General features: G+C 37.5%; 1 protein-coding gene across 1 annotated transcript in view; it reads left to right on the top strand.

Annotated features, from left to right (window-relative positions):
* The first annotated feature begins 124 nt into the window (after positions 1-124).
* LOC128213773 (hippocampus abundant transcript 1 protein-like) overlaps positions 125-20996 on the top strand; it is a 31139-nt gene continuing 10267 nt past the window's right edge. The window contains exons 1-10 of the mRNA XM_052919822.1: positions 125-279; positions 6495-6590; positions 7592-7654; positions 8156-8283; positions 8851-8965; positions 9968-10186; positions 10551-10664; positions 13083-13154; positions 14748-14860; positions 15887-15984. Coding sequence (XP_052775782.1) covers positions 199-279; positions 6495-6590; positions 7592-7654; positions 8156-8283; positions 8851-8965; positions 9968-10186; positions 10551-10664; positions 13083-13154; positions 14748-14860; positions 15887-15984 — 1099 coding nt within the window. The 5' untranslated portion in view covers positions 125-198. The remainder of the gene's footprint in view (positions 280-6494; positions 6591-7591; positions 7655-8155; positions 8284-8850; positions 8966-9967; positions 10187-10550; positions 10665-13082; positions 13155-14747; positions 14861-15886; positions 15985-20996) is intronic.

The raw sequence follows: 20996 nt of genomic DNA, 5'->3' as shown, positions 1-20996 counted from the left end.
ACTGTTGCAATAACCATTTTTAATTTCATTTATAAAATCCATATCAAATACGTCCTTTTAATGTTCAAACCTCATAAAAAGTACTTTAATTAAAAACCGGAAGTGATAACGATATTTCCTGCGGTTCTGCACTTTTCCCAATGTTGACAAAAACATGAATTTGACATTTTCATTCGAATTTCTAGCCAATATTAAACCATGAGTGGAAGAACGAAGAAACGAATAATTGGTAAAATATCATGGGGACCCCGTAAAAGTCACCTTAAAGAAAATGGAGTGGTAAGAACATTTAAGTTGGTTATGATCTTTGGCAAAAGTTTGACATAATATGTCACATATCCTTCATGATCATCAATCATGTAAATTACAGTACAATTTTGTAATCTCAAGGGGTGGGTAAGCGTATTTATATTCCCACTGAGGCAAGGCATAGGGCTTTCAACAGGGTCTGGAACCCAAGAGTCAATGACTCTTGAGGTCTGATTTTCAAGAGTCAAAATCAGTTTTTCAAGAGTAATTGTCCGTTGTTTTTTTAATTACGTTTCTTCGTAAATAATTGATCTCATGTGTCATAAGATGACATTGCAAGGTTTTATAAAGATCTGCTCTATTCGATCCACTGTTCATTCTGTAAAAATCTCAAGCACGTTGAAAAATAATCAATAAAACTTTTAATAGAATACCTTGTCTTATGTTCATGTCAGTAACTTTCGGAAGAGGAGTTGACATTATGCAGAGATAGAGATAGATTTCCTTTCGCCCCTTTTCATAGGTGGTTAAAAAATTCCCAGAATCAAAACTTGGAAAAATACATTCTAACTCTGACTTAATGCATGTTTATTATGTTACCCAATGCATCCTTGACAAATTCCAAAGTGAACCAGCGATTGTTAAGTTGCAACAACATCTTTCTAACTTTAACTTTTTAGTTTCACTTTCACGTTTTTCTTTTTTCCGGAACTAAACAAAAAAATTCTAAGTTCCTAATGCCAATATTGCATTTTTCATAAATGGCTTAATCATAACTCTTGTACAATACTGTTTTGTAAAATAAATTTATCAGTGATGACCATGTTTGAAGAACGGTTCTAAAATTAATCTCCAGAATACAGATTGACCATGGGAAAACCTGGGCCATTACACACACGATCTGGGATTTACATATTAATAACTGACTGAAGCGCGCTTATCAGCCAATGACAAAGCGGAGTTTCATGTCCACTACTCATAATATTGACAATCAAGTTCTACTTTTGATTCAATGATATAATTCTACCCAGGGATTTTGTGAGCTTTAGCAGTCACGCAAAATGTTTAATTTTCACTCATATTTTGCAAGTATACTATGCAAAATTTGAACCAGTATAACTCACCTAGCTATAATGATGTCGGGTTTTATCTTGATCTGAGAACTTCATTATTATAACTGTCTTACAGATTTGTAGATGTTTGATCAGACTTGAAGAAAAAGTCTCACTGTTCTTGGTACAGTATGAATTCATCTCATAACATGTGCTTGTTCAGGGTTCTTACAAAAGCTATATAAATCTGCAACTACATTATTCCTGTGAATAAATATTATTGTCTAAAAATTAATGTACATGTATGTAAAATTACAGAAGTATCTTTTCATCAAAAAGCTTAATAGAGTATTTGACATGTGATTTAATGTGTCATTAACACGTTTCTAGCAAATGAGAACCCTGACTTCAACATGTATCGGGTATATCTTATTTGGGTGTCACACACTTTCTTTTTAAGGCTTCACAACAATGTAACACAATTTTTGGTTCATCCCTTCATTGATTTGTATGGTATCAGTGATACTTTTTGGTGCCATTTTTCTGCCTTCTAAAGGCTGTTTCCCCTTGCGAAAATATGTTCATTTTCCCCCAAAATTCATGATATTTTCCCAATTTATTAAATACAGATTCGTGAATGAATAAAAAGCAATGAATTTTTTAAAAAAGTAAACAAAATCTTTATAATAAAAGCTCTTTTACAGAATAATGTATGCATAGAAAAGTAAAAACATGTATATTTGCTATTTAAACATGACTTTGTATTTTTCCCCCAAGCTAAAAAAAAGGCAGTTCGGAAGTAATAGACGGTGAAAATAATTCCAGAAAGAATCACTCGGCTTATATAGATTTATTAGCAAAATATTATTGTATGAAATCCACTGTCATTTATGGTGATACTGAATAATTGATATATATATCTGAATTATACAGTAAAACATGGGGATAGTATTCTTATCAAATACATGCATGTTTATTATTGTTCTTATTTTAAAGTGCCTATTTTTTTGTTATTTTTAGCTTGTTTGTCAATGTATAACTTTTAGTATTCACTCTATTGTCATAGCCCTGGTGTTGTTAATTTTCAATGAGAAAATTTAATGACGAAAAATAAAAACAATCATTAGCGATATTATCATGAAACTTGGTTCATATGTTCATTATCAGTCAATGGGAATACACTCATAAACATGCATTCCAAGTCCCATGAGTCTGTGTCAAATATTTTATGAGTTATGACCATTTATTCATAGGGAAAAATCATGAAGTTCTCACCACATAACATTATTGCATTTGTATCCGTTTGTAGTATGCTCAACTGCTCGTTATACATGTATGTTATACAATTGGTAATTGCTTTAATGATATCTGGAAGTATCAGTAGATGTACACTGTATATACATTTATTATATGCTTTCACGTAGTTCATAGATATTTATCAGTGAAATAAAACTGTTTAAAACAGTGATAATATCAATTTTATATTTTTTACTGTTATGAAATTTTAGTTCCTTCTCTCATTTAAATAAAACTTTAGCCGGCACAGGGCTTGGATACAATATCAACGACATCATTTTCTTAATAACTGACTACATGCACACACCAAATGGGGCACATGTTTCTAACAATATGTTATTAAATTTCTTTTTATTTAATTTTAAGGCAAATATTAAATATCAAAAAAATTATTATTTTTTAGTGTAAGATAGCAATATATTTCACCTTATGGACACCAATGAAATATAACTTAAATTAGTTAGTTTATTCTGTTTATCCGCCATTATAAGGTGAAGAGATTAGAAAATTTAAAGCTTTACAAATAAATACTATACAAAGTATGAGGATTAAAACAGAATAAACTAAACTAACTTAATCTGATAGACCTGGTACGAGTAATGTGTGTCAGCGTGACCTCATAGCTTAGAGCTTTATTCTCACAGATTGACCATTTTTGTTTTGTACTGGAATGAAGCATTTATGCGTATGTGTGTGGGAACCAGTCATATAAGACTGCAAAGAAAAGAGCAGATCGCAATTTTTCATATTTATTCAATCGTTAAATGTGAGAACCCTTTATAACTTAGCAATGTTACATGAATTAAAGCAGATAGAAAGACCAAGATGGCTTTTTGCTCAAGTTCCATGGAATAGGAATTGAGGATCTTCAGTATCAGTTTTGGTTGAACTGTCCCAATTACAAAAGTAACTGGCCAGCTAGGGGTTCACTAAAGGTGCCTATTGGCAAATTTGAACATACCTTTAAATCATTTAAACCATATGGTTTGTTTGGCAGGCTGTTCTAATACTGAGAACTCTGGGAGTTAGTTGTACAGTGTTTAGTGAGATTTAGCTACTACGAACAGCAAAACAAGTATTGTGTGTTCTATTGAAAAGCCTTTATGTTTGTTCTGACATTTCTTAAGCTACAATGTATATTAAATGGATGAGCTCAGTTCAAGATTAAAAGTCATACATGCATGATACACCAATATCCTGCATTTATCTAATACCATAATATTTTTTTATAATATATGTATGCCACCATGTTATACTTTAAAAACATCTATATAATTATGGGGAAAGAGAATGAGAAATTGATGATGAACAGCAGTTTTATGCCAGGGGGATTTATAATACATTAATTCTTGGTGTAACATACTGAACATTATATGGCTTGGGATGATAAATCCACAGAATGTAATTGCCAGGGGATGTTTTATGAATAATGCCATCTCATAATCTACATTGACTAAGTTTTCCATTTAGATAATGCATATTTCCTGGTATGTATTCACGGCAACAGACCTTTAATGTTCTTACTGTTTCATGTACATACATGTATCTCCATGTATACAGATGTCATGTATAAAAAAATTATCTTAGTGCGCTCTGTGTTTCTTTAGTTGATGTTCTGTTTGATTACTTTAGATGTACTGTTCAATTCAAATGAGATCTGTGGTCATGTTTACCAACAGACTCATGCAAGTCTGAAGATGCAGGAATACCTGAGTGCTTCTCGTGTCTGAGCCAAACTTTTTTTCTAATACCGTACATGCAATTTCATATGAATTAAATAAACACTATACTCTGATCTGTTTCAAAATAAAAAACAAAATGCATAAAAGAAATGTATACTTTTGACAGCAAATTTTCATTTCATTGTAACTTTCTTTCCAGGTGAGTTTTGATTTTAAATTTTCGTAATTTTATGTTCAAAATTATACCATTACTGATATTCACATTTATTGATGTGAAAAAGGAATGGGATAAAGATTTAAGATTTGTAATTAATAACAGTGCTTTTCTGAGTCTGGGTCCAGGCTTGGACTTGAGACTGTTCATGGCCCATGATCTTTTTTATTGTAGATGACTTTTCGGTTAGGGAATACAAATAAACTTGTCATTTCATCTAGGAACTGGACTCCAAATGAAACAATTACAGGAAAAAAAGAAAATTGTCAAAAAATATGCATAAATTTAAATCCTTGAGTACAACGCATTAAATCTTAATTACTGATGTATCTCATCGCTAACAACATGTATGTTTTGCAGTTTTGACGTATTTTTCCAGTTTAAAATTTACTGGGTTTGTCAACGGTATAATGTTATAAAATACCATGAAATTTAGATATACGGTAGTGTCGGTATGATAATTACAATATGTATCTATACTATTAACACGTCACTTTCACATGTATGGTAAATCTACACACTATAAACTTGGAAACCGTTATGCGCTTATTTTGTTAAACTCGGCTTATGGAGACAGCTATAAAATATCCTTTTAATAATATAAAAACTTTTTTAAGTGATGTTTTATCTGTCTTTTACTTAGCATGTATTGATAATTATAGCGTTGCATTTTAGGAAATTATAAATGTATTTGCCGATTTTGCGACCATTTGGTGTCAAGTCCCTTATTAAAATGATGGTTTTTAATTTCAGTGCCACGTTATCCTATACAATTTTGGATTCATTTGAAAGGGTTTTTGTTATATTTCGCTTGATATAATTTGTCATATTTGACTTTCTGACTAATTCAACCCTTTCAAATGATACCAAAAAACTGTGGGGCTCACATACAAGGGGTGGTATTCAGAACACTTTTATGGCATTTCTTAACTTATCAATATCCTAGAACTTTCATTGTCAAATTATAAGAAAATTATCTGTGTTTTTAATATGAAAGTATGTATTTTTGTCAAAATTGTTAAAAATTAAGTATTTCATATATTATAAAGTTATTATATCATATGCTTAGAGAGTACTTAAGTTAGGAAATGACTTAAGTTAGGAAATGACTTAAAATGACTTAAGTTAGGAAATGACTTAAGATGTTTTATGAATATCCCCCTGGACAGGCATCCAAAATTGAAACATTTATACATCTGGTACCTACCTTGTTTTGTTATTTTTTCATATTAATTTATTTACAGATAAACTCAGATTATTGGTTGGGTTGATAGGTGTATTTTTTCACAGTTTCAGTTTATTTAAAAGAATGATTATGTAACCTGTGATGTATGCATGTGCACACTTATTTCAAATGCTGAAAATTATTCAATAGAAAAGATCTTGGAACAAATTTGCTCAATTATTTGAACTGAATTTTCACTGATATTATGTCATAAATAATGTTCGGATTTAATGTTTAAATTTACGTTCGGATGAACAAACCAAGTATTTTCACTAGTGCTTGATATCATCATTTTTAAAAAAGCCTTTAGGTGCTTTTTAAAATCCAGAATTAGAGCAAGTCGGGCATCTTATGCAGGGCTTTTGGGCTTGTTATATTTTGACCACTGTGCTGTCCACCTACATGTATTAACAGTGACCAGTGCCATTATCAGAACTCATCAAATATTTGATTGAATTGAGATAAAAAAAAATGATGGCCCCTATTAGACATTGATGATCTTTGGTTATCTTTTCATTTATATGTTGATTAAGTATTGTAAAAAGTTATGAAAGCTGTCTTATGGACAGCTCTGCCATGGTTAAAAGTGTTGCATTTAATCTGTGAACATACTGCATGATTGTTTAATAAAATGTTGTTGTATTCTCTTATGTTTAATTCATGCTTTAAATCAGAGATCAAGTTACAAAACTTGTAAAACCACAGTAACCCTAACATGCTCTTCAGTTTGAAAAAAGTGAGAAATTGACCAATGATGTATTGTACTTTTTTTTCAGGGATCAGGAAAATCCCATCCCAGTATTTATCACGCCCTGGTGGTTATTTTCCTGGAGTTCTTTGCCTGGGGACTTCTTACAGCCCCCATGATAGACGTGAGTATGTTTGTAGGCAATATTGGTTGTTGTACGGACTGCCAATGGGGCCAATGGGAAATTTCACCGAATGAATCCACAATGCCCGGGTGGTCCTTCCCCTTATTTTTTTTGTGTGGGGCATTCGATCATCTTACATCCCCCATGATAAATGAGTATTGGCAGGGGGAAGGGAGGTTGGATGAAAGGGATAACTGCCGCTTGGAAAGTTCACCAAATGTATCTACATTGTGCCCATGAGGTTGTCTTTGAGATGGGGGCTTTTACAGTACAGCCTTCAGGAAATATGTGAGTATTTTGAAAGAAGGATGAAGAGGGGTTGTTGTTGTTGGGGTTTTTTGGGGGGAGGGGGGGGGGAGAGGGCAGTATTGCTTGTCATGGAAAGTTGACTAAATACAACATCATCTCCTGTTGGTCATTTTCCTGCAAGTCTTTGCTTGGGGCCTTTTTTTAGTTCCCATGATAGTTGTGAGTTATGTTTGCAAGGGAACGGGGAAGAATGGATTATCATGTAAAGTTGACGGAGTATCTACGCCACGCCCTGTTGGTTATTTCCCTGCAAGTCTTTGCTTGGAAGCTTCTTTTAGCTCCTATGATAGATGTGTGTATATTTGAAAGGGAACGGGACAGTACGGATTGTCATGGGTCAACGGTCATTTTCATCCCACATATCTGACAGAAAGATTAGTTGATGTTCAAACTCAATTATGTTCTGGTATTACTGTCCACATTTCATGAAACTAATAGAGGTCATTTGTTCGAGTCTAACCAAGGGCACATTTCCCCAGCTCAAAAAGGATGGTAGCGTTGGTTTGTTACCCAGGAATTAAAACCTGTTTTATCATGAGCTTCACAATAAATCAACAGTCACTTTATAATAAATAGAAATAACAGAATAATTAAGATCCTTATTTTGTGTTTTTTTGATGGGAAGAAATATATTTTAGTGCTTGACATTAAGCAGAAAAAGTTCACATGTAATTACTGCTTTTATTTTCCAGGTGCTGAATGAAACATTTCCCAACCATACTTTCTTATTGAATGGCCTTATTCAGGGTGTTAAGGTGAGTCCAGAGCGCTTGAAAAAATATTATAATTGTATTCACCCCCAGCATGTGTGTACCGTATTTATGTAAAAAAGGTCATGTGTCAAAGAATTGCTTAAAGTTAGTTATGACAGCGAGAGCTTTTCATAATTGTGCTGATAAGAAATCAAGTTTACTCCATGATCATTTGAAATTTTATTTGATGTATATAATAGGCCAATTTTTCAGAACTTTGTAAAATTTGTTTAAGTTAACAATGTTGTTAACCTTATCATTGTTAACTTTCAAATCTTAACTTCTCTAGGACTCTAATTGATACATTTGTGATTTCTGGTGTTCCGTGCAAGATTTTAGACAACTGTACCAGTTTTATTTAAATAAAATTAGACTCTGTTTAGTACATCATCAAATTGTTAACGTTTAAATGTTAACAATATGTCGTTAATCAAGTTGTAAACTTTAACAGTTCTCAAGTTCCAAACTATCGACCTAAGGTTCTTTTTTTGTTGTATATTTCAGGGTATTCTGTCGTTTCTAGCAGCCCCTCTGATCGGGGCCCTGTCGGACGTCTGGGGCCGCAAACCCTTCCTACTTCTCACTGTCTCATTCACTTGCGCCCCAATACCCCTCATGAAGCTCAGTCCTATGTAAGTAAAATGAAAAAGGGCTCTACTACAGTGGTCGAAATTAACACAAGCCCGAAAGCCTTGCACTGGTAATAAGTCTTCTGGGCTTGCTCAAATTCTGAATTTTATATAGCAGGGCTTGTTAACAAATTCGGTGCCAAGCAATAGTAAGAATTCATGCTTGTTTATCCAAAAGTCTAATTTCGATGACTGCTGCTATATAGGTGTATTCAATTGAGGTAACCTAATGTAAGTGTTAACAGTATTGTTTTTTTTCTGGGGAGGGGGGTGGGGTAAGGGTATTTTTTGGACAAAAATGTGAAGTTAATTTGAAGTATTTCTTTACTGCTTATTTTTCACATATGGAACAGAAAATATTGTTTATAGTGTCTCAGATGCATTATAAATGGAGTTTATTATTATTTTAAACTTAAGCAATACTTAGTAGCCACATGATAGTTTTGGACAAAGAAAAGAGACTTGGATTCAATGTATTCTTTTGTTAAACAAAATAGTTAAACTTAGTTATTGAAAGCATCATATTAATATGATTTAACATCATTTCATTGGCTTTCTAATACATTTCAGGTGGTACTTCACGATGATCTCTCTGTCTGGGATATTTGCCGTCACATTCAGTGTCGTGTTTGCGTATGTTGCTGATATCACTACAGAAGATGAACGCAGTCAAGCTTATGGACTGGTTTGTTATTTCCGATCATTTTGTTTAACTAGGAACTCATTACCTTTACGCTTAAAGGGTGGTTTAGTATAAGTTGCTGTATAAACTTTTGGCACACTTTTATAAGTAACTTACTGTCTCTTCTGCCATTTAATATTTTTTTTTATAAGTCTTTATAAATAAAGGACGTATCATAGTTTTACCTGCAGCTTACAGGTGGATGGGTGGGCTTGGTGTCTGTCTTAGTCCAGTTTGTTGTCGGCTCAATAACTTTAAAAGCTTTTGTCCAATAATCACCATATTTGGTAAAAATGTGTATTGGCATAATATTTTGGACAAGTTTGATAACCAGCCATATCACTTTGATCACTTAAGAGTTATTGCTGTTTGATCATTGAAATAGCCTCAGATTGATCTTGACTCAGAAAAGCATTTTTTAAAGCAACAAAAAATCATATTTATTCCATTTCTTATACAAAAAAAAATGTAAATAATAATAAAATATTCAAATAGTAATATTTTTCAACAAATGTTACCATCAACGCTCTGATAGAAGGAAAGTCACAATGAAATGAAGTTTTGCCATCATGAGTCTTTAGTCTGAATTCGGACTTGAGACTTTTCGTAATGACGGCCCCAACCGTTTTCATGTTTGGAAATTTTAACTTATTAACACTTCAAATTCAGAAAATTATCAGTATTTCGCGTAAACACTTCAAGCTCATTTATTAATTTATCGCTGAAAGATTGACAAACAGGCACAAAAACTGTAATTCCATGATTTAAAAAAATGTTGATAAGTTTTTGGTTTCAAGTGTACAAATCTGGAAAAAATTCTCCTTTTAAGATTGGGAAGTAGCCGAATTTTAGCCCCAATTTCAGCCTCTGCTAAAGAAAGTAAATAACCTGAAATTTGTGTAAGTATTTGACTGCACTGGATCCTTATAAAAGAATAAGAGTCTAAAAAACTTTGGTCTTTTTGCAACCTTAAAAATGATACACATAATCCATTGTCCATTTCAGGTGTCTGCCACATTTGCAGCTAGCTTGGTCACTAGTCCTGCCATCGGTGCTTACCTAGGGAACTTATACAGTGATAACGTCGTAGTCTGGCTCGCCACCAGTATAGCTCTCCTAGATGTTCTATTTATTGTAGTATTTGTTCCCGAGTCTTTACCAGAAAAAGTGCGCCCCACATCATGGGGGGCACCTATCTCGTGGGAAAAAGTGGACCCATTTTCCGTGAGTCTGTGTTTAAAAATGTTTATTTATAATAATATTGGTTATTATTTTTTTAGAAAATTTCAGAATCAAAAGTTATTATTCAATGTTTCATGATGAGTTTTTTTTAAAAATACGAGCTTATATACCTGCTTAATTGTTGTAATAATCATGCTAAGAGGCCTAACTCAATGTTATTATTATTACCCTGAATAGGGCAAAAAAAATGCCATTGCAGACAATGCATGTTGAACAACAAGTATGATACTGTTGGCAAAAATATGAATATTATAATAAAATTATCTGGATAAATGAGCTACAATAAAATATTTTTGTCTAACTGACTGCACATGTTGATACATTCTTATTTTATTTTTTATTTCAGTCGCTACGGAAGATGTCCCACGACTATCTCATATTGCTGTTATGTATTACCGTATTTTTATCCTACCTGCCTGAGGCCGGGGAATACTCTTGTTTCTTCGTATATCTTAGATTAGTAAGTATGCTTGTCAGTCAGAAAGCAAACAGATGAGCATATATTTTGATTATTTGCAAGGTATATTCCCACACTTTTCATTGGCCGAGAGGCTGTCATGTGGCAAACCATAGTACTGTGAAATCATTAATGTTCGTGGGGCATTAATGTTCGTGGTTTTCGTGGGTTGGGTGATCCACAAATTCAAGATCCCACGAAATATAAACCCTTATTCACTTTTTCGATTGCCTTGTTACGTAAATACTCTAGTATATTCTTTACAGAGGTCGCAGTATACAGTGTTAAAACCTGTCTCACTGTATAACTTACGATCATTATTCTGTTCATATATTATAACTGCCTTTAACAAATAATGAACCAAATCAATTAAATGTGTTTTATGCAGCAAATGACAGTTATAAGCACGTGTTTAAACGTGTGCTGTTAATGAAAATCTCCAAGTTTACAAGACGTGCGTGATGAGTGTCCATACTCGATTTTTTTATTTAATAAAATAATCGATTACTAGTATATTGAAGGTTACTAAGCACCGAACGTGACAATATACGCACCTTTTCGGTGTTTTCGCAGTTTGCAAAATTCTTAATTGGCATTCAATGGCTTCCCCTATCTGTATTTATGATCAGGATACATCTTCTTTTATTACCTTTATTCCCAATTAAATCGATGAGTGACATGGGTATATGCACTAATTGGCTTGTCGTACCACATTTGCGAGTGTCATAAACCGAGTGACGTAGAAGACGGAAATCACGGGCCAGCGCGTGGATATTATGCAGACGATCTAGGACGATCGCATCTTCGATTTTTTTTTCAAAAATGAAAATCCACGAATTCAAGTACCCACGAAATTGTTTTTTTTCGGCAAACCACGAAATTTCATGCCCACGAACATTAATGATTTCACAGTAATTAATATTCACCAGCAATAAGTTACATTTTTGTAAAAAATTGTCGTCCCCTTTGTATGCTTATAATGTGGATTTATGATGGGTATATAATAAAATGGAATATACACATCATCAGTCATTAACTGTATGATATAAATTTTCAGAAGGTGCAATTTGTTTTTATGTTGACCATAGCCTAGACAGAAATAGTCAAAAGTTTCCAAATGAAAATTCGAACACAGACTTGAAAAATGAACAAGCTTGTTTGAAATGCTCTTTATGACTAGAATTTTTTTTTATGACAAGTGTATCAAATTCAACATCCAGGCTCTTTGAACCATTATTGTTTGGCCTGTATTCATGTAGCTTGGCAGACACACAGGGATCATGTTGTCTGTCAGCAGCTTTGTCTATGTCTTCATTACACTTTCATTTTCACTCTCTTACTTAAAAGATTTCTTCCCAAATCTTACAAAACTTGGTAGCAATGGTATAACAACGGTAGCAATGCTTATTGGAATTCCATCGGTAGCAATGCTTATTGGCGTAACATCGGTAGCAATGCTTATTGGCGTAACATCAGTAGCAATGCTTATTGGAATTCCATCGGTAGCAATGCTTATTGGCGTAACATCGGTAGCAATGCTTATTGGCGTAACATCAGTAGCAATGCTTATTGTCATAACATCAGTACCAATGCTTATCGGCGTAACATCGGTAGCAATGCTTGTTGGCGTAACATCAGTAGCAATGCTTATTGGCATTACATCGGTAGCAATGCTAATTGGCATAACATCAGTAGCAATGCTTATTGGCATAACATCAGTAGCAATGCTTATTGGCGTAACATCGGTAGCAATGCTTATTGGCGTAACATCGGTAGCAATGCTTATTGGCGTAACATCAGTAGCAATGCTTATTGGCATAACATCGGTAGCAATGCTTATCGGCATAACATCGGTAGCAATGCTTGTTGGCGTAACATCAGTAGCAATGCCAATTGGCATAACATTGGTAGCAATGCTTATTGGCGTAACATCAGTAGCAATGGTTATTGGCATAACATCGGTAGCAATGCTTATTGGCATAACATCGGTAGCAATGCTTATTGGCGTAACATCGGTAGCAATGCTAATTGGCATAACATCGGCAGCAATGCTTATTGGCATAACATTGCTTATTGGCGTAACATCAGTAGCAATGCTTATTGGCATAACAACAGAAGCGATGCTTGTTTGCATAACATCGGTAGCAATGCTTGTTGGCATAACATCGGTAGCGATGCTTGTTTGCATAACATCGGTAGTAATGCTTGTTGGCATATCATCGGTGGCAATGCTTGTTGGCATATCATCGGTAGCAATGCTTATTGGCATAACATCTTGAATGAGTTTGATCACCATTGAATTGGAAAATGATGGATGCGACACTTGATTCCCAGAATTCAAGTTTCTGATATAAAGATGCATGTGATAATACAATGGATTGTGTCATGTTGACATTATTTTCATTTCTTCTTTTTTTTCAGATAATGTTATTCTCTGAAGAAGAGGTAGCTGTATTTATTGCTGTTGTAGGCGTTTTATCAGTCATAGCACAAGTAAGTTACCAGTCAGTCTTTCCTTTCAGAACTCCTCGGCCATTTTCTATCGAAACAACCTCGGATGTATATTGAACGTTTACAATGTCAGAAATCTTTACAGTTAACTATGCTGCAAGTAAATCGCATACCGGTAGTATTTTGAATTTAGAAGTTAAACTTAATGACTTTACTCTTGGAATCTGCATTATTAATGCAATAATACACTTCACAGGCAATTAGTTTAAACTATGATATACCAAATAAACGTTAAAACACTACAATTCCTATTATTCCAAATTTTGCAAACTTCTTCTCCAAGGTTGTTTTCGATGGAAAATGGCTGAGGTTATCTGACCGACAATCTTTGATGTGATAGTTAAGGAAATAGTGGAAATTGAACAAGTAGGTTACAGGCCACTTATAAAATTCCCAAATGCCATATATTGGAAGAAAGTTCTACTTACAGTCAAACTCCCAAGGGACCAGCGAAAATATATTGGGCCTTGGAAATTTCAAGCCAAGTGGGAATGTTTACCTTCAGTATTAAGAAATCGGTTTTTTACATCTAGTTCGAGTCAATGAATTTTTACTATATATGATAAATATTTAAAAATGTTAAAAAAAGTTATGTTGTGTTTCAGAAAAATAAAATAAAATGTTACCCCTTTTTGATTACTGTTTTGATTAATGGACCCAATCTGGTGTAGGAGTACGAACAATGTAATGAAAATGTAAATGTAGATCAAACATGTTCAGCAAGTTTTTTTTAATCACAAACCATTCAGTTTTATAACCTATAAAGATGGAAAGTAGCCAATGGCATAATATGGTAAAAATATGCTTTCATTCACTGTCACATTTAACACTGAGCAGTCTATTTTGAATTGGTGTAATTTTCCTGTGTATACTGTCTGTTTTACAGTTACTCAAGGAGATAGACACAAATGATGGGATTGTAACAACTAATGTTTCATTCTTGTAAAGAGTATTTTGTAATGTTGGGAATCGATTCCAGTTTGACTATCGATAATCAGTTCCACTAAAGTAACCGATTATCGAAAGTACAATCAGTTTTTGACAATACCTTAATTGTAGTTTTATTCTTGTACAATAACTCGTTATCCTTAACTATGCTTATGTTATGTGTATGTTTTAAGTAATTTGGTGCTGTTGTTGCTTTTGGGCATATTGTTAACAATAACAACTGAACGCTTCTGGTTTAAATAATGAACTCAAAGGAGAAAATTGGCTGAAATTAACCGAATGCAAACATCAAGAAGAAAAAAACTGGATGATTGATTATGACCAAATACAATTGTTTGTCGCCAATTTCAGGCCCATCCAATTAATATTTGATTGTAATCAATCATCGGAACATCACTTATATTTATTAACATATGAAACCAATATTTTCATTTGAATATTAGTACGTGCTATTTACGCGGGTGCCTTATATACCAAAAAAATACTTATGAATCTAGTTCAAAGCAAGATTTCCAGCATTAGTTGTGAATTCATACATATTTTAAGACAAGCAATGTATATGCATACAACTATAAACATTTTTAAAGATATGGTAATATGCTAATTGTTAATGTTCCCCCATTTCAGACTGTAATCCTAGCATTATTAATGAAGTACCTTGGCCATAAGGAATCCATTGTGTTCGGCCTATTGTTTGAAGCCATCCAGCTCGCGTGTTACGGCTTTGGCTCGCAGGACTGGTGGGTATTCTTTACCTTAGCTTAACTAGAAGCTTTATCACAGACATTAAACCATTTCATAGGTCTTCTATTGGTCAGTGGAAATATAAACGGTAAGAGTGCAGTGAAAAATAAAATCAAAGTTAAATGGTCAGGGTTATTTCATAACCTTGGTGTGAATAATGGATGCAACGTCGATATCGTTGTACAAAAAACTTTAACCTTGAGCAACCTTGGGTTTGTCATCTGAAACAGTACAATATATCAAAATGAAACTTGGTAACCAGAGACATTATTAACATGGATAGAAAGGTCCATAACTATAGCATTCATAATTTGTGAGTAATTTTTCGATTGTTTATATGAAAAAAAGCAGAAGATCGTGAGTCTTAGCTCAGCTGTGCTCTTGTTTTTAATACAACTTCCTGATGTACAGTTTTTTCAAATAGCTTATGCTAATAGTATATGGCTTTGTCTCTCAAAACTTGTTTGTATAGTTATTTTTTAATTAAAGGGTTTGTCACTCTATTTGTATAGCTAATCTTTAATTAAAGGGTTTTAACTTTGTCTAAATTTGTGTTTTGTTTGTTGTACAGATTATTATTTAGACAGTGTTTTCAATAAGAACCGGTTGCCAGTTGGACAGTTCAAATGGCAATTGGGCTGGTTCAAATCTGGAAAAATAAATTAATTTTTAAGTAGAAAAAGTAGTAGCTGTTCGGTTACTTTACTAGTTGAGACGGTTCAACAGAAACTCATTGAGAACCCTCATTTGGACCAAATCTTATGAAGGAAATGATATAATATCTGCCTTAAGCTAAAACTTTAGTGAAAGTAATATTTCTTTCGCTGCTTATCTAGATAAAAAAGGATATCTGTTATAAATTTTGAGATATTTCCTAATCTTATTAGGATATTGAGGTCAGCTGGTGTAGTTGTGGGCATTCCTTATTAACATTGAAACCGTGTTTAAAACTTTAAAATAATACTCCATTAAATCTGAGATCATCTCTTATTATTATATAATAATATTCATTTCTTTAACAGGATAATGTGGACGGCAGGAGCTATAGCGGCAATGTCCAGTATTACCTACCCCGCCATCAGTGCGTTTGTCTCAGCACATGCTGAGGCTGACCAGCAAGGTATGTGTTAGGGTTAGAGTGGTCTAGTGGAATAGGTGAGCGCCGCTTACCCAAGAGGTTGTGGGTTCCTTCCCCACCAGGGTGAGAGTGGTCTAGTGGTATAGGTGAGCGCCCCTTACGTAAGAGGTTGTTGGTTCCTTCCTCACCAGTGTGGGAGTGGTCTAATGGTATAGGTGTCTGCCTCTCACTCAAGAGGTTGTTGGTTCCTTTCCCACCAGTGTGGGAGTGTTCTAATGGTATAGGTGTCTGCCTCTGACCCAAGAGGTTGTTGGTTCCTTTCCCACCAGGGTGGGAGTGTTCTAATGGTATAGTTGTCTGCCTCTCACTCAAGAGGTTGTTGGTTCCTTTCTCACCAGGGTGGGAGTGTTCTAATGGTATAGGTGTCTGCCTCTCACCCAAGAGGTTGTTGGTTCCTTTCCCACCATTGAGGGAGTGTTCTAATGGTATAGGTGTCTGCCTCTCACTCAAGAGGTTGTTGGTTCCTTCCTCACCAGGGTGGGAGTGTTCTAATGGTATAGTTGTCTGCCTCTCACTCAAGAGGTTGTTGGTTCCTTTCTCACCAGGGTGGGAGTGTTCTAATGGTATAGGTGTCTGCCTCTCACTCAAGAGGTTGTTGGTTCCTTTCCCACCAGGGTGGGAGTGTTCTAATGGTATAGGTGTCTGCCTCTCACTCAAGAGGTTGTTGGCTCCTTTCTCACCAGGGTGGGAGTGTTCTAATGGTATAGGTGTCTGCCTCTGACCCAAGAGGTTGTTGGTTCCTTTCTCACCAGGGTGGGAGTGTTCTAATGGTATAGGTGTCTGCCTCTCACTCAAGAGGTTGTTGGTTCCTTCCTCACCAGGGTGGGAGTGTTCTAATGGTATAGTTGTCTGCCTCTCACTCAAGAGGTTGTTGGTTCCTTCCTCACCAGTGTGGGAGTGGTCTAATGGTATAGGTGTCTGCCTCTCACTCAAGAGGTTGTTGGTTCATTTCCCACCATGGTGGGAGTGTTCTAATGGTATAGGTGTCTGCCTCTCACTCAAGAGGTTGTTGGTTCCTTCCTCACCAGTGTGGGAGTGTTCTAATGGTATAGGTGTCTGCCTCTCACCCAAGAGGTTGTTGTTTCCTTTCCCACCAGGGTGGGAGTGTTCTAATGGTATAGGTGTCTGCCTCTCACTCAAGAGGTTGTTGGTTCCTTTCCCACCAGGGTGGGAGTGTTCTAATGGTATAGGTGTCTGCCTCTCACTCAAGAGGTTGTTGGTTCCTTTCCCACCAGGGTGGTAGTGTTCTAATGGTATAGTTGTCTGCCTCTCACTCAAGAGGTTGTTGGTTCCTTTCCCACCAGGGTGGGAGTGTTCTAATGGTATAGGTGTCTGCCTCTCACTCAAGAGGTTGTTGGTTCCTTCCTCACCAGGGTGGGAGTGTTCTAATGGTATAGGTGTCTGCCTCTCACTCAAGAGGTTGTTGGTTCCTTCCTCACCAGGGTGGGAGTGTTCTAATGGTATAGGTGTCTGCCTCTCACTCAAGAGGTTGTTGGTTCCTTTCCCACCAGGGTGGTAGTGTTCTAATGGTATAGGTGTCTGCCTCTCACTCAAGAGGTTGTTGGTTCCTTTCCCACCAGGGTGGGAGTGTTCTAATGGTATAGGTGTCTGCCTCTCACTCAAGAGGTTGTTGGTTCCTTTCCCACCAGGGTGGGAGTGTTCTAATGGTACAGGTGTCTGCCTCTCACTCAAGAGGTTGTTGGTTCCTTTCCCACCAGGGTGGGAGTGTTCTTATGGTATAGGTGTCTGCCTTTGACCCAAGAGGTTGTTGGGTCCTTCCTCACCAGGGTGGGAGTGTTCTAATGGTATAGGTGTCTGTCTCTGACCCAAGAGGTTGTTGGTTCCTTTCCCACCAGGGTGGGAGTGTTCTAATGGTATAGGTGTCTGTCTCTCACTCAAGAGGTTGTTGGTTCCTTTCCCACCAGGGTGGGAGTGTTCTAATGGTATAGGTGTCTGCCTCTCACTCAAGAGGTTGTTGGTTCCTTTCCCACCAGGGTGGGAGTGTTCTAATGGTATAGGTGTCTGCCTCTCACTCAAGAGGTTGTTGGTTCCTTCCTCACCAGGGTGGGAGTGTTCTAATGGTATAGGTGTCTGCCTCTCACTCAAGAGGTTGTTGGTTCCTTTCCCACCAGGGTGGGAGTGTTCTAATGGTATAGTTGTCTGCCTCTCACTCAAGAGGTTGTTGGTTCCTTCCTCACCAGGGTGGGAGTGTTCTAATGGTATAGTTGTCTGCCTCTGACCCAAGAGGTTGTTGGTTCCTTTCCCACCAGTGTGGGAGTGTTCTAATGGTATAGGTGTCTGCCTCTCACCCAAGAGGTTGTTGGTTCCTTTCCCACCAGTGAGGGAGTGTTCTAATGGTATAGGTGTCTGCCTCTCACCCAAGAGGTTGTTGGTTCCTTTCCCACCAGGGTGGGAGTGTTCTAATGGTATAGGTGTCTGCCTCTCACTCAAGAGGTTGTTGGTTCCTTTCCCACCAGTGTGGGAGTGTTCTAATGGTATAGGTGTCTGCCTCTCACTCAAGAGGTTGTTGGTTCCTTCCTCACCAGGGTGGGAGTGTTCTAATGGTATAGTTGTCTGTCTCTGACCCAAGAGGTTGTTGGTTCCTTTCCCACCAGGGTGGGAGTGTTCTAATGGTATAGGTGTCTGTCTCTGACCCAAGAGGTTGTTGGTTCCTTTCCCACCAGGTTGGGAGTGTTCTAATGGTATAGGTGTCTGCCTCTCACTCAAGAGGTTGTTGGTTCCTTTCCCACCAGGGTGGGAGTGTTCTAATGGTATAGGTGTCTGCCTCTCACTCATGAGGTTGTTGGTTCCTTCCTCACCAGGGTGGGAGAGTTCTAATGGTATAGGTGTCTGCCTCTCACTCAAGAGGTTGTTGGTTCCTTCCTCACCAGTGTGGGAGTGTTCTAATGGTATAGGTGTCTGCCACTCACTCAAGAGGTTGTTGGTTCCTTTCCCACCAGGGTGGGAGTGTTCTAATGGTATAGGTGTCTGCCTCTCACTCAAGAGGTTGTTGGTTCCTTTCCCATCAGGGTGGGAGTGTTCTAATGGTATAGGTGTCTGCCTCTCACCCAAGAGGTTGTTGGTTCCTTTCCCACCAGGGTGGGAGTGTTCTAATGGTATAGGTGTCTGCCTCTCACTCAAGAGGTTGTTGGTTCCTTTCTCACCAGGGTGGGAGTGTTCTAATGGTATAGGTGTCTGTCTCTCACTCAAGAGGTTGTTGGTTCCTTTCCCACCAGGGTGGGAGTGGTCTAATGGTATAGGTGTCTGCCTCTGACCCAAGAGGTTGTTGGTTCCTTTCCCACCAGGGTGGGAGTGGTCTAATGGTATAGGTGTCTGCCTCTCACTCAAGAGGTTGTTGGTTCCTTTCCCACCAGGGTGGGAGTGTTCTAATGGTATAGGTGTCTGCCTCTCACTCAAGAGGTTGTTGGTTCCTTTCCCACCAGGGTGGGAGTGGTCTAGTGGAACAGGTGTCTTCCTCTGACCCAAGAGGCTGTGTGTTCCTTCCCCACCAGGTTGAGAGTGGTCTAGTGGTACAAGTGTCTGCCTCTTACCCAAGAGGTTGTTGGTTCCTTCCCCACCAGGGTTAGAGTGGTCTAATGGTATAGGTGTCTGCCTCTCACTCAAGAGGTTGTTGGTTCCTTTCCCACCAGGGTGGGAGTGTTCTAATGGTATAGGTGTCTGCCCCTCACTCAAGAGGTTGTTGGTTCCTTTCCCACCAGGGTGGGAGTGGTCCAGTGGAACAGGTGTCTGCCTCTGACCCAAGAGGCTGTTTGTTCCTTCCCCACCAGGTTGAGAGTGGTCTAGTGGTACAAGTGTCTGCCTCTCACTCAAGAGGTTGTTGGTTCCTTTCCCACCAGGGTGGGAGTGTTCTAATGGTATAGGTGTCTGTCTCTCACTCAAGAGGTTGTTGGTTCCTTTCCCACCAGGGTGGTAGTGTTCTAATGGTATAGGTGTCTGCCTCTCACTCAAGAGGTTGTTGGTTCCTTTCCCACCAGGGTGGGAGTGTTCTAATGGTATAGGTGTCTGCCTCTCACTCAAGAGGTTGTTGGTTCCTTCCTCACCAGGGTGGGAGTGTTCTAATGGTATAGGTGTCTGCCTCTCACTCAAGAGGTTGTTGGTTCCTTTCCCACCAGGGTGGGAGTGTTCTAATGGTATAGTTGTCTGCCTCTCACTCAAGAGGTTGTTGGTTCCTTCCTCACCAGGGTGGGAGTGTTCTAATGGTATAGTTGTCTGCCTCTGACCCAAGAGGTTGTTGGTTCCTTTCCCACCAGTGTGGGAGTGTTCTAATGGTATAGGTGTCTGCCTCTCACCCAAGAGGTTGTTGGTTCCTTTCCCACCAGTGAGGGAGTGTTCTAATGGTATAGGTGTCTGCCTCTCACCCAAGAGGTTGTTGGTTCCTTTCCCACCAGGGTGGGAGTGTTCTAATGGTATAGGTGTCTGCCTCTCACTCAAGAGGTTGTTGGTTCCTTTCCCACCAGTGTGGGAGTGTTCTAATGGTATAGGTGTCTGCCTCTCACTCAAGAGGTTGTTGGTTCCTTCCTCACCAGGGTGGGAGTGTTCTAATGGTATAGTTGTCTGTCTCTGACCCAAGAGGTTGTTGGTTCCTTTCCCACCAGGGTGGGAGTGTTCTAATGGTATAGGTGTCTGTCTCTGACCCAAGAGGTTGTTGGTTCCTTTCCCACCAGGGTGGGAGTGTTCTAATGGTATAGGTGTCTGCCTCTCACTCAAGAGGTTGTTGGTTCCTTTCCCACCAGGGTGGGAGTGTTCTAATGGTATAGGTGTCTGCCTCTCACTCATGAGGTTGTTGGTTCCTTCCTCACCAGGGTGGGAGTGTTCTAATGGTATAGGTGTCTGCCTCTCACTCAAGAGGTTGTTGGTTCCTTCCTCACCAGTGTGGGAGTGTTCTAATGGTATAGGTGTCTGCCTCTCACTCAAGAGGTTGTTGGTTCCTTCCTCACCAGGGTGGGAGTGTTCTAATGGTATAGGTGTCTGTC

This window comes from Mya arenaria, chromosome 13 (genome assembly GCF_026914265.1).
Source record: "Mya arenaria isolate MELC-2E11 chromosome 13, ASM2691426v1".
Taxonomy (NCBI): Eukaryota; Metazoa; Mollusca; class Bivalvia; order Myida; family Myidae; genus Mya; species Mya arenaria.
Note: the sequence above shows the minus strand (reverse complement) of the source record. Positions and strands in the feature narration are given on the sequence as shown.